This window comes from Phodopus roborovskii, unplaced genomic scaffold, assembly GCF_943737965.1.
Source record: "Phodopus roborovskii unplaced genomic scaffold, PHOROB, whole genome shotgun sequence".
Classification (NCBI taxonomy): domain Eukaryota; kingdom Metazoa; phylum Chordata; class Mammalia; order Rodentia; family Cricetidae; genus Phodopus; species Phodopus roborovskii.
Window position 1 is genome coordinate 20,397,895 of NW_026126567.1, and position 13,392 is coordinate 20,411,286.

The window sequence follows — 13,392 nt, forward strand, 5'->3', positions numbered from 1 at the left end:
GTTTTACCCCTTAACATAAAGAATTACATTTTTCAAACCAGTTTCTCACCTGTGACTTATTCTCAAGTACTTAGTAAATTACATTAGGTAGTATCATAGTGAAACAAAACAAAACTACCTAGTACATAACCATAATACAAAATGCTTTTTTCTTATGGCAGCTTTGACTCCTTTTTTTTACAGAATAGGGAGCCTTACTGCATATACTTTACCCTAACGTGTGCAGTGTGGGTGACGTGTTAAATGCATGGAATTTGTTTTTGCAGTGCATGTTTAATTCTTTTTTGGAGTGCTTACTTTTTATTTAGATTGTCAACGACCTTACTTATTAATTATTGTTGTCTGGTTTCAATGTTAAAGACAATGGGGAAGAAACATCAAGCTCGCCTAATAATGGGAAAAAAGGCAAGTCTGAAATGTCTTTTCTGTGTGTTACACTCGATATATTGATATTTACAATGTGTATGAATATACTTTAAGTTATGGAGGTAGTTGGTTTAGTCCCAACTTCAGTCGCTTAGTCCCAACTTCAGTTATTTTGTATTAACAATACTTGCTTGTATTCATTTCTAAATAGTTATTTAACCTCTAACATGTTTACCCTAGGCTGATGATGGAGCTCAATAGCATAGCATTTGCCAAGCATGAACACACACACACACAGTCAATAACTTATTGATGTTAATTAAGCTCTGTATTAAACTTTACAGATCCAAATTGAGAATATTTATTTTGTTGATCACATTAAGTTGCAAAATTCTGGAGAAAATAGTGATGGTATGTTATGCATTTTAAAAAGTGTAAAAATTTTTTCAATTTAAAAATTATTTTAAAATAACACTATTTAAAATAAACTCTTAAAATAGAATGAAGCAGTTGTGAGTTCAACAATGGCAAATAATCAAAAACACAAATAATTAGTTGAAAACATTTCTAGAATTGCCATTTTTATATACATGGATTAAAATGATTTTGAGACAAATAAAAAGGTGATTGACATTTAATATTTAAATTCAGTGTTCAAATTACTGATGACTTAACTCCATAGCTTACCACAACTGAATTCAAATATCACACCTGTGCTTTGAAGTAATTAATAACCCAACATAGCTGTATATATTTAACTGTAGTGCCACTATTTCATTTGTTATATAAAAATTAGCAATCTTTAAACACTGTAGCATTTGACCTTTTGCTATTGAACTAAATTAAAATATGAATATTTTGTTTTTCAATAACAGTTAAAATGCATTTCAATCTAAAATAGTGGTTCTTAATCTGTGGGTTATGACCCCTTTGGAGGTCCAATGATACTTTTACAGGGGTCAACTAGGACCTTTGTAAAATACAGATATTAACATTTTAATTCATAGCAGTAGCAAAATTACAGTTATGAAGTATCAGTGGAAATAATTGTATGGTTAGGGTTACCACACCATGAAGAACTGGATTAAAGGGTTACAAAGTTAGATAGGTTTGTTCTTCTCTCTCTATCATTCATAAATATTGTTTACAGTCTTTTACATAACCTATAACTTGTCACTTATTTTTATAATTTTAATAATATATACTGATAAATATCTGTTCTGTGATATGATTTTAAAGGTAGATGTAGTGTGAAAATAGAAATAAAATGAAATCACATGGTATGATATAAAAATGGAATTTAAGTGAACTCTCAAAAGTGTGCTTTTGACAGTTATCAGTCTCTGTGATGTTTCTTAGAACCTGTGAAAGAAAAATTATATATGCATTTAAGTCTAAACTAATGACCTGTATAAGTGCACCTACTTGTCATCCAGTTATTTGGTTGCACAGTTGTAAGCACTTTTGCTGCCATATTGGGTTGAAGAACTAAGTATGTTAGCATGGAATCTGTTTCCTATGGGATCACTGCACAAAAGACTTTCAACTCTGAGGGCCTATTCTCTCTTCTGTTACTTGGCTCTTTCTATAAGCTAGACTACTGTCCAGTCATCTCCTCTAGACTGTTGCTTTCTTGTATGCAAATGTTCTCATTGATGATAATTGGCCTGTCTTTACTCCTTTCAAACGTTTTTATCACACACTTAACAACAGTGTGTGTGATAACAAAGCTTCAAAAGATGTTAATGGATAACCTTTTGAAAAATGAAAGGTTTGAATATTTTGTATGTAATCTCTTTTAACTAATATTTGGATCTTTGTATTTTCTGCATATTATTGAGGTTAAGTATTTGGTGTTATATTTTATTGTGTTGTATAGTTTTGTATATATGGTTAATATTTAATAATACTCAGACAGCTTTCTAAGAGAGAAGTAAGTTTTGAGTAGTTTTGACTTTTTGTAGACTTTGAGAACATTTTTTCCTGTAATATCTCTCCAATTCTCTATATTTTGCCATTCTCTAACAACTTATTTTAATAACATGAAGTGGTTAGATTTTCTAACATATTCAAATGGAAATATTGTTGAGAGATCACCCTCTGAAAGTGTTGTGATCAGTACAAATCTCTGTAGTAATCAAATAAATGTAGAAAATCACATTTTGAGTAGAAGATCACTGAAAGGGGAGGTGTAGAGTATTAGGTCTCTAGAAAGGATGAAATATAACTTTGCTTGCCACTTAGATTTACTACACATGTTCTTTTTTAAATAATTTAGCATATTTAAATTGCTTCAAATAATTTCAGTTAGTAAGTGCTATGTCAGTGTTTGCTGTTATTATTAGTATATTTCTTGTGCCAATTCTGGATACTCTGAAAACAGGAGTTTTTTATTTAAAGTCAGATTTAATTATGACCACTGCCTTAATCAATGCTACTGTTACACACACACACACACACACACACACACACACACACACACACACACACAGTAGTTCTTTACTGATGATATTCTTCGTCACCTAATTCAGACAAGAAAATACCAGAGTAGAAATGAATGGATTGGATTACAGGTTGTGTTATTTTGTGATGTTTGACTATGTTTTCTGAACTTATTTATACATGTTTATATGTGTATTTAAAAATTAATATACAGAAATCTAGAATATGTTTGCCACACATTTTTGCCTGATGATTCTTCAAGTTTCTTAGTGCTGAAAGGATACACTCTAAGTCAGATTCTTGAGTCTCTATCTTATTATTCCTTTTAAGACTGTGACGTTTCACTGGGCTTCAATGTCCTCTCAAGTCAAATAAAATATCACATAGGGTTTTGAAGATGTGGATAATAGAATCTAATGTTCAAGCATTTTTGCTTCTAATCAATTATTGCCTTGTTATTGTTTGATGATGCTACATAAATTTAGAAAATTAGCACATACAGCTTAATTGGCCATTAGTGATTAATTTTATTTGATCATCTTACCATTTTATAAAGTCTTTTCCCATAAGATGTACCATGAGTTGTATATAAAATACTTTGTTTCTCGAATGTGTGGTTTTCAGTGTAATGTTGTGTATTATATTTCAAATTTAGTTAACTATACATGAGAAAGAAGTGAAAAATGTATAGAGGGAGGTAAGAGAGAAATAAAGAAAGATAAAGGAGAGGAATGAACAAATAAAAAGCAGATTAGTAAGGTAATTAATGGTCTTGAATTCCTTGTAATAGCTGTTTGCTTCTGTATGCATTTTGGAGCTTGCTAATCATGTAGGCTGGTTATAATAGCTAAGGATGTTGGTTTATATCTTTGTTTTGCTACCTTTTTGTATTCTCACAAATGATGTCAATGCAAGGGAATGTGAATAACAATGTCTTAATTTTAAAATATAATCGATATCTATAAAGGAGTAGATTTTGTTATGTAGTTGTGTGATTCTAAATATCTCATTCCCTTCCAGTATACATAAATCACAACATGTCTAAAGCTAACACTAGTGTCAAGCATACTTTAAAATATTAAGTATCATGAAATTTGTGTTTTTGAGCAGGATGGGTACCTATATTTATGGAAAAGTAGCTTGGCAATGAGCAAGAATGAACTTGGAAGATAGTATACTACAGGCATATAATATTTGGGTGTTTAAGTCTGATATTTTATGGCCCAAGGAAAAAAAGCAGAGGTTGCAATAAAGAGGAGCAATATGTTTAAGATTTTCTCTCTCAATACAAAGTTGTGTGGCTAAATATGTGTAAACTCATATTTTCTCCTATCTAACCTTAACCTTTCTGTATCTCTTTTAGAGAAGCCTTACCTCTTTTATTTTACTGTCTCTGCCTTTTCTCAAATGATTTTGTCTATATGCTTCTGAATCCTTCTGTGACTTACTAGTTCTAGAGGAAAAGTTCCTTTGAATTCATGACTTTCATAGCTACCGATCAGCTCCACATCATTGCTGTCTTACTACATATGATTTGTAGAACATCTTTTCTAGAATCATGAAGGTAGCTTAACCTTGGGAAGTGATTTGGGGCAGAGAAATGAATGCCCCAGTCTCACCTGTTTTGTGGGGGCTTTTTGTTTCTGTTTTTTGAGATAAAGTCTCACTGTAATTCTAGGATTGGGAATCAGAAGCAGAAGGATCTCTGTAAGTTTGAGACCAGCCTGGTCTATATAATACTGGAACTACATAGTAAGAACCTGTATCAAAAAAAGTCAACAAAACCATTGTAAGCCTCTTTTCTGTTAATTGGAGTACTGGGCTTGTCTTCTACACCAGGACGTTAGCAAGGCCTACACTTTCGAACCCAGACTCAGACTGTGTGTAGACTAGGAGATAGCTGCTGGGAGACTTGATCACCTGTTGACTAGGATAAATGTTTTGTCCTTAACACTCATCGGGGCTTGCATTTATACTATTAAAGCCAGCATGAATCTCCTAGAATGCCCTACATGTGGAATTGGGGTGGAGGGATGGGAGGGGAGGGTGGTCAGGGTGCATGTGAGGGGAGAGTGAGGGTAAGAGGGAGGGAGGGAGGGGGAACTGGGATTGACATGTAAAATAAAAAAAAAAAAAAAAGAAAAGAAAAAAAAAAAAAACCCAGCAGGTGGAAGGTCTCTTCTGTTTTATTTCAAGTCTGTGTGATGTGTGTTAGAGCACACTGAAACATATGAATCATAATCTATTTAATCCAGGAATCTGTTACATCCTTGTGATTTGTCTGTCTTCAAATTAGCTAATTTAGTTAATCAACACTTTTTTCATCTACAGACTAAAAACACTAAAATAAAAGAATAATTTAGGAACTAAATACCTTAAAATTCTTAAATTTTATCAATATGTCAATTGTATAATAGTGTAAAATTTAGGTTCACAACTGAATATCTAATCAGTGAAATGTTTAATTGGAATCTTCACAAAAATAATTTAATATTTTACTAAAAATCCTTCCTATTCAGTGATTCCACATATGTATGGAGAGAGAGAGAGGATAGAAAGATAGACTGTGTTTCTCTGAAGCTATGACTGTCTTAGAACACACTCTGTAGACAAAGCTGACCTCAAATTCACAGAGATCCTCCTGCCTCTGCTTCCTCGGTGCTGGAGTTAAAGGCATGCACCACCTACCAGCTAATTACTAATCTTATTAGGGAATATTGACACATTCACTCAAAATTATGGAAAGACAAATTAACTTACATTCTTTATATGTGCATGGTGAAACTTTGTGGAGCTTAAACTATGTATAGTAGTGACAGTTCATTTGTCATATAGAGGTATGTGAATAAAATAAATCTGACAAGTGTTAGAAAGCTCAGTAAGCAACAGGTCTTGCTGTCAAGCATGATGACCAGAGTTCAACCCATGAAACCCACATTGTGGAAAGGCAAGATTAAACCAACTCTTACAAGCTGTCCTTGACTTCCATACATGGTATTCGTGTGTGTGTGTGTGTGTGTGTGTGTGTGTGTGTGTGTGCTTTCATGAACATGTGTATACATGTGTACATGGGCAGACACTCATACAATAAATCAATACATAAACAAACAAGCAAATAAATAAATTAGATATTTCTAAAAAGAATGCAAGTGACAAGATTGTTTCTGAAAGCTATTGTGAAGATTAGTAGTTGACAATGGCAGTTATAGCATATGACCAACAAGTTGTAATCTTCCCATTGCCATTACCTTTTGATCTCTTTGCTTTACTTTGCCTTTTGTGCCCTCTGCTTCATCCACAGAAATCTCTTTGGTGTTCTTGATGACATCAGACTTACTTGTCACTAAAATGTTTACACATGGATATTCTTACCTGTACTGTCCTTTTACCCTACACTGATTTGCCTCCTTAGAGAGGACTTCACTGACTATACCCTCCACAATTCCATCATGCTTTACATTCCATTTCCTTCTTCCTTCCTTAATGCTTGGCTACTTAGCGTTTATCTATATGTCACCGTATGTTTACATGTTCATTGCTACTAACTCTTTTAAATTAAGTTATAAGTTTTATCAAAACCTTCATGTGACTGTGGATTTACCTATTTTGTCTTTTGCTATATCTTTGGTACATATGCATGTTCCTACATTATAGTTAATGCTGAATATTTATTTATTGAGTGAATTTGTATTACACCAATCTGCAAATTATCCTAGACAATTGGATATGCAAAATAGTCTATACTCATGATGCCAAGCTGTTACTGCTTTTGCTTTGTTTAATTAATTCATTGGTTGAAGCATTTCATAGCATAAGAATTTTGTTATCATTTAACAAAGGTAATGAGTATAGTAACCAACTAAGTAGCTATTTTATTACATATTGAAATGAATTTTCTTTCATATGTAAAAATCATATAAATTGCATAGAAATATTTAATTTTTGCCACAATAAAACAATTCCTAATCATTTTTACCCCTCAAACAAATTCACATTTTTTATATCAACCAAGTAGAGGTAGTATGCTCTCTATCAAGCCATTTAAATTCTCATGAATTATTTTCTTCATTCTTTGAGTCCACTCACCTTAGTGAAAATAAATTTAGAAGTTTACAACCAGTGTAATTTAATATTTTAGACCTTGAGAACCATAAAAACAATCCAAACTATATAAAATTCTCATATTTAAAATTTTAACAACTTATGCAGTATGTTTGAGAATTTACCTTTAAATAATCCCAATTCCTGAAGTAATTTAATTTCTTGTTATGTTCTGTGTTTGTGACAAGCTCTGATTACTTGTTTTGTTTTGTTTTGTTTGTTTTTATCTATACTAGAAGTTACATGGGAAGACCAGCAGGGAACGACGATAGGTACAATAAGTGATGACAAACCATTGCCGACACAGAAACTCCAACCTGAGCCAGGTTTGTCAGGGTTGGAAACCGCGTGAAAGCATGAGAATATAAACATTGCATTTCATGCTTTTGGAATGCGTGTGTCCTTGTACTCATTTTCTCATTTTGATTTAAACTTTACTGTGTGTGAATCCCATGTAGATGACAGTGATAACTACTTAACCATTATTTGTTTATTAAATTAGTGTCACGATTTTAAGAAACAACCTGATTTAAAGGGGAAAAAAATGACAGTTTTAGTCCAAGTAAATGTCTGCTTTCTGTATCTGATGGTGCCTTAGTGGAGAAGTACTCACTTCCCAGACATGACTAAAGAAAACTCAATATGAATATTGAGCTTTGTCTTTTATGCATTCCTATTTTTCATCTACAAATACTAGAAAATAGCTCTACTGTAATGATTTACTTAAAACTTTTAGAGTCCAAATTTACTGGCTATGACATGAAAGAAAAAAAGGATGACATAGTTTATTAATTTAATAAGTGTCCTTTCAAGTCATTGATTTTACCAATGAATTTAAATATTTTGTTTTCTCTCTCTCTCTTTTTTTTTTTTTTTTTACAAAAGTTTGATTAACTCCCTTAACAAACCCACATGCCCCATATTTTAGGAGGAATAAAGGAAAGAAAGGAAAGAAATGCAAGTTGTAAAGATCAATTCAATAATTAGTACTAAATTAATTCTCAATTAGATGAATGGGTATATAAAATTTTATTGGGTGTAAAATATTCACATGAAGTTTCTACTAGTTATAATATTCTAAATGGCTGTCTGTACTTTTATATGTTGACTTATTTTTGCTCAGAGCTTAAAACCTATAGTTTAAACATATCTATATAAATTAAAATAGTTCAGTCACAAATATTTATTACCATCCTATTGTATGCTAACATTAAGGCTGATGAGGAATTATTTCAGTACACAGGAGAGACAAAGAACCCATATGTGGCAACATACACAAGTTAAAAGCAGGTGCAGTAAGTGCTGGCATGTTAATGCTATGACTGATGCTATGAAGAAGAACACAGTGTGTGGAGAAAGCTTTTACCTAAATAATGTAGCATGCCAGGAAGGGTGGCAAAGTCCAGTGAATATGCAATAAAACAATTCATTTTAAGACTTTGAATATATTCATTAGAGCTGTAAATGGAAATTTTATACTTATTATGTCTTAATTGAAGAATCAGTTTACTTGAAAAGAGTAATTACCTTAAAACATTCAAGGAGATTGAAATGTAAATGCAAAGTAAAATTAATTCAAATTATGATTTGTATAACAAAAACTACCCCTTAAAAGCATCTGTTCAGCTAAATATTTAGTCCAGAAGTAGAGCTCTTGCTTTTGTTGAGTAAGGTTCTGTGCTAGATTTCTGCCACTATAAACAAACAAAATGAATAATTAATTTTCCTTGTAATATTGTGTAATATGGATTATCCTTGATCAAATCTGTTATTTGACATCATACCTGACACATAATGTTTGTGGCCATATAAATATAGATTCCTATATCAAGATTACAAGGCAATGTAGTGTTTGCCTAGAAGAACATTAAGTCTTACAAACACCAAATTTCAAAGACTACCATAATTATTCTTGTTTTTTTAATGCATATATATGTGAGAATATATCTATACATATATGTGTATATATACATACCATACATTAAAATATATAATTATATACATCCTTTAATTGAACAAAACCTACTTACAATAGAGGAAATTAGTGAGTACTTCATGTCATTATAATTATTAAAATTTTGTGTTAGATTTAATGTATATTATGATAATTTGTTGTATAAATCCAAACCCTAAACTTTAGGAATTGGTTATGCAGTAGTCTTGTGAAAGATAATAAATGTTGAAAAACAAAATTGGTTTTAGACTTTTGAAAGACAAGAAGGATCTATAGAAGGCCTTTTTAAAGTGGGGCTTTGGAGTGATGTAATGTGAAGAAATAAAACTTTAGCATTTGGTTCTGAGTGCTCTAAACAGCATGTTGTAATACTGAATTCTATTGACGGCATGCTTGAAGTAATTTATCTTCAGGTGAATCCATGATATCCGTAATCTACTGGCTAAAATCATGTCCGCATATGATTTTATTCACTAAAATTAAGAGATCATCTTTCATGAAGTATCAAAATTCTTTATCAGACGTCAGCTGTAGTCAATGGTATTAGAAAACATTCCTCAGTATATAAGCCTAAATGAGAGATAGAAAGTTCTTTGCGTATCAGGAATATATACTGTTCTTGTTTTTAGTTGCCATTCTGCGAATTTATATAAAATTATTTATTATGCTGGGTATTTTGTCATTTTTAGGAAGCATGTCAAAAATAAATGTGAGGCGTGCTTTTGGACTAAGTCACTAATTTGATGATATAGATTAGAAGTGAACTGAGTGTTTGGGTGACTGTGGAACAACATCTGCTCTCAGCTCTTTTAGAGATTGAGTAACCCTCCCAAGTAGGATGTCTTAAACACTACCAGAGAGGAATGGTTCACTTCACTTTCTAATGTAATGGATAGTCCAGCACTCAGGAGGCAGAGCCAAGTGGATCAATGAGTTCAAGGCCAGCCTGGTCTACAGAACAAGTTCATTGTCAGCCAGGGCTACACAGATTTCATTAGGAGAGTACAGAATATAACAATTTGACTATAACTTTAATCCCCAGACTTACTGTATCATCTTTTATATTCCTTGTTAAGCATATTCCATTAGATTCGGTTTAAGCCATCAATTTAATGAAGCTTCTTTGCTTTTTAAGTTCTAAATCTAAATTCCAACACAGGCTAGGCAAAGCCCAGCCCTAAATATTCATTATATAAATGGAAGATGTGTAAATCATAGATAATACATTGTGATAATCTGGTTTGTTTTTGTTTTTGTTTTTTTGTTTTGTTTTGTCTTTTTTTTTTTTTTTTTTTTTTTTTTGTAAGAATTTCTCTGTGTAGCCTTGGCTGTCCTAGAACTTGCACTGTAGACCGGCTCACAAAGATCCTTCAGCCTCTACCTCTCGAGTGCTGGGCTTAAAGGCCTGTGCCACCACGCCTGGCTCAATGAGCAATCATATTGCAGACAAGAATGCTATGGTCATTACTAATACAATGAGTACTATTAAGTACTGAAAACAAATGTTAAACTTTTGGATTTATAATTCTTTGTGATTTATCTGCACTTAACAATAAATAGGAACGGCCTCTGAGAAAATAAAAAAGCATACTTTACATAAAATAGTTTGGCTTTATATTGTATTTGCCACTCAAGAAATCTGCCAAGGAGAAAGCTAACTGGGTGACTTCGTGTGTAATAAATGTTTGGAAATACTACAGGCTCATAGGTTTTCACATGAGAAAGTCATGGAAAAGTAGTCTTTCATTTAAATCATTCAAAATGTGTGAAAATAGCATTTTGTGATTTCTAATAAGTTTGATGATTCATTAATAATATCCATAATAGGTTTATGTTTTAATTTGTTACTTTCTATGTGCAAGGTGTGTTATATCTGAAGGCTTTTTGAATTGCCTACTTTTATGATAAATACTCAGAAATCACGTTGGTACCCTTAGTCTCCTGGCTTATCTGAAAATCAGTCTGTGGGTCTTTTTCTTGACTTGTTTTATGTTTGTTTTTGTTGTTTCTGTTTTGTTTTGTTGCTTTGTTTTTTAAACCAAGGAAATGAAACTATATTGGAGTACCATATATAATCTTTATGACAGTAATATTCAGTGTAACCACTTAGGCTTTACTAATAACTGTGGCATTAGCTACTGTGTAAGTTCTACTTTTAGCCTTGTACGACTTGAGTGGTGTCTTTTTTAACATTTCTATATCATAACGTTTATGGAATTTCCAACTAAGGTGAAGATAGGGACCTTTCTTCAATTTGGGAGTAAGCTTTATAAATTTATCTATTTGGGGTGACTTATTGTATTAAATTTGATACATAACGTTTTTCTTCAGTACTTTTGTATTTTATATTCTTATTTTCTCATATTTTGAATATCTTGAGATTTCTTGAAAAGAGATATATAATTCATTCATTCTAAAGAACAATTCTAAACTAGTCTTCTAATTTGATATTTTTGTCTATTAAATCTGGGAAGATAAACCAGGATTCTATTCTTAGTTACTTTTACATATTTCTTCATAAGTTATGGATTGTGATGGAATTCATTTTTTTCTTGATAGAGAAATATTTGTAAGGTAAATTAATGTTTATTAAGATACAAATTAACATGCAAACTTTAGATACAATTACTACTAGTACAGTCATAACTACAGCCATCACTTGACCCTCAAGGTCTCACACAGGCGCCAGATTCCCGTAACCTTCCTCTTGAATTGTCTCTATAGCCATGCTGCTTGAGTACTTCCTCATCCAGGATTTTAGAAAGATACATCTCTTACAGATGTCACTGTACATCTCTGGACTAATAAATTCACATACTATCACTAGCTTTATCCTCTAAAGCGCTTAGACTCTTCATGTTTCTTTTTCACACTGTTAGAAATATTTGAATATAATGATTGTTCCTAAAGGGCATCTGCTAACTCAAGTGCAGTTCTCTCCAGCAACAGTACTGAGTATAAAGCGCTTTTCTGAGTGGTGATGAGTGGGAACATCGACAGAGCTTTAGACAGATGCTTCTGGTGAAAATTGCAGGTCCTAGCTATCTACTTTATAAAGTTTGTTACAGATTATGATGTCTGATTGAATTGTTCATATATGTTCAGTAGAAATATAAGACTATAGAACATTTCCAAAAATATAAAATAAACCATTTATAAGGAAAAACATTTTAATTTGCTTAAAATTTTTCATAGCAAGGGTGATTATGCACATTTTCAGTATCTTACTATTTATAACAAATATGGCTAATGAAAATACTATATAGTAGATTTTTTATTTTAAAAACAAAACTATCTGAATATTTAACCAAAATACCTAGTTTTTAGTGTGTACATGGATATATTTTAATTGAATTAGACTCACGTCACTTCCTGACATTCAAAAATATTTCCTGAAATATACTTTTACAAAGTGATGAGCTAATGCTTTGAGTTTTTATAAATTTGGTTTTATTTCATTGTGACTTGTTAAAATATTTGAACAGCAGAAATGGTGGTGAATATGTACTTTATAAGTTCTTTGTATTTGTGAAGTCTAAAAAACTCTGGCCGAACTGTGGCAAAGGCCAGCACCATGGTTGAGGGTGCTCTTTGCTCTCTGTGATCACGCTTGCTGATTCTGGTTAAATGAAGGTCCCAGTTTGCTGGTTTTAGAGGAGTATGGTAACTGGTTTTTGACTGCAAGAGGAAGTCACTCTTAAACTACCATTGGCAGCACTGACAAGGATAATATTGTGCCGTGGTGGTGGTCAAGTGAAAGCCACAGAAATGTGAAGTGTAGAGGGATACACAAAACTTCTTTTTAAAAATTTACTTCACTGTTAAGAATTCCTCACGTGTATACACCACCCATTTCCTTCTCCATTTTACCTCATTTCATCTCTCAGCTTCATTTTGTTTTTAGTAACTTGTGGAGTCCACTGACACATAGGGTCCTACCAGCTGACACACGGTTTCCTCTAAGACTCAGTGGCATCTGCTCTCCATCACCATACATGTGCAAAGCTTTGTAGTGTGTTAGCTAGACAAGCAGTGTTACTGCTGAATCTAATGTGTGACTAGAAGTGTTTGTTTTAACTGGGAGTGCATTAACACATACTGCGTATATAACTATAACCCCAAGGAAGGCAAGAAATCTTTCCACAAAGTTGATTATAAATGGAACTGATTACATGTGGAGATTTGCTGTTTTGCTTGGTGACTGTCTGCCTGAGTTTTATATATATATATTGTTTCATAGTTCATCACTGTTTCATAGTTACATAAATAAAATGATTTAACAGACCCCCTTTGTCAGTAGTGAGATCGTGGTGGAGATAATGTCCTTTTTTATTTCCTTATGAATAATATAAAATTTGTATTAAATGACTGTAAGAATGTAGGTTCTGAGCTGCTATTTCCTATAAAACTGGAAAATGTCCTGGGCTACGCAGCCATGGGTGTGTGAGGTTCTTACTCAGCCATGGGTGTGTGAGGTTCTTTACTGAATGTCCAGTTCAGTTCTCACACCCAGAGGATCGCTTCTGTGC

The 13,392-nt window shown here is 32.4% G+C and overlaps 1 protein-coding gene across 1 annotated transcript in view; it reads left to right on the plus strand.

Moving 5' to 3' along the window:
• Rims2 (regulating synaptic membrane exocytosis 2) overlaps nt 1-13,392 on the plus strand; it is a 380,476-nt gene that overhangs the window by 246,024 nt on the left and 121,060 nt on the right. The window contains exon 21 of the mRNA XM_051202763.1: nt 7,146-7,235. Within this exon, the coding sequence (XP_051058720.1) occupies nt 7,146-7,235 (90 nt within the window). The remainder of the gene's footprint in view (nt 1-7,145; nt 7,236-13,392) is intronic.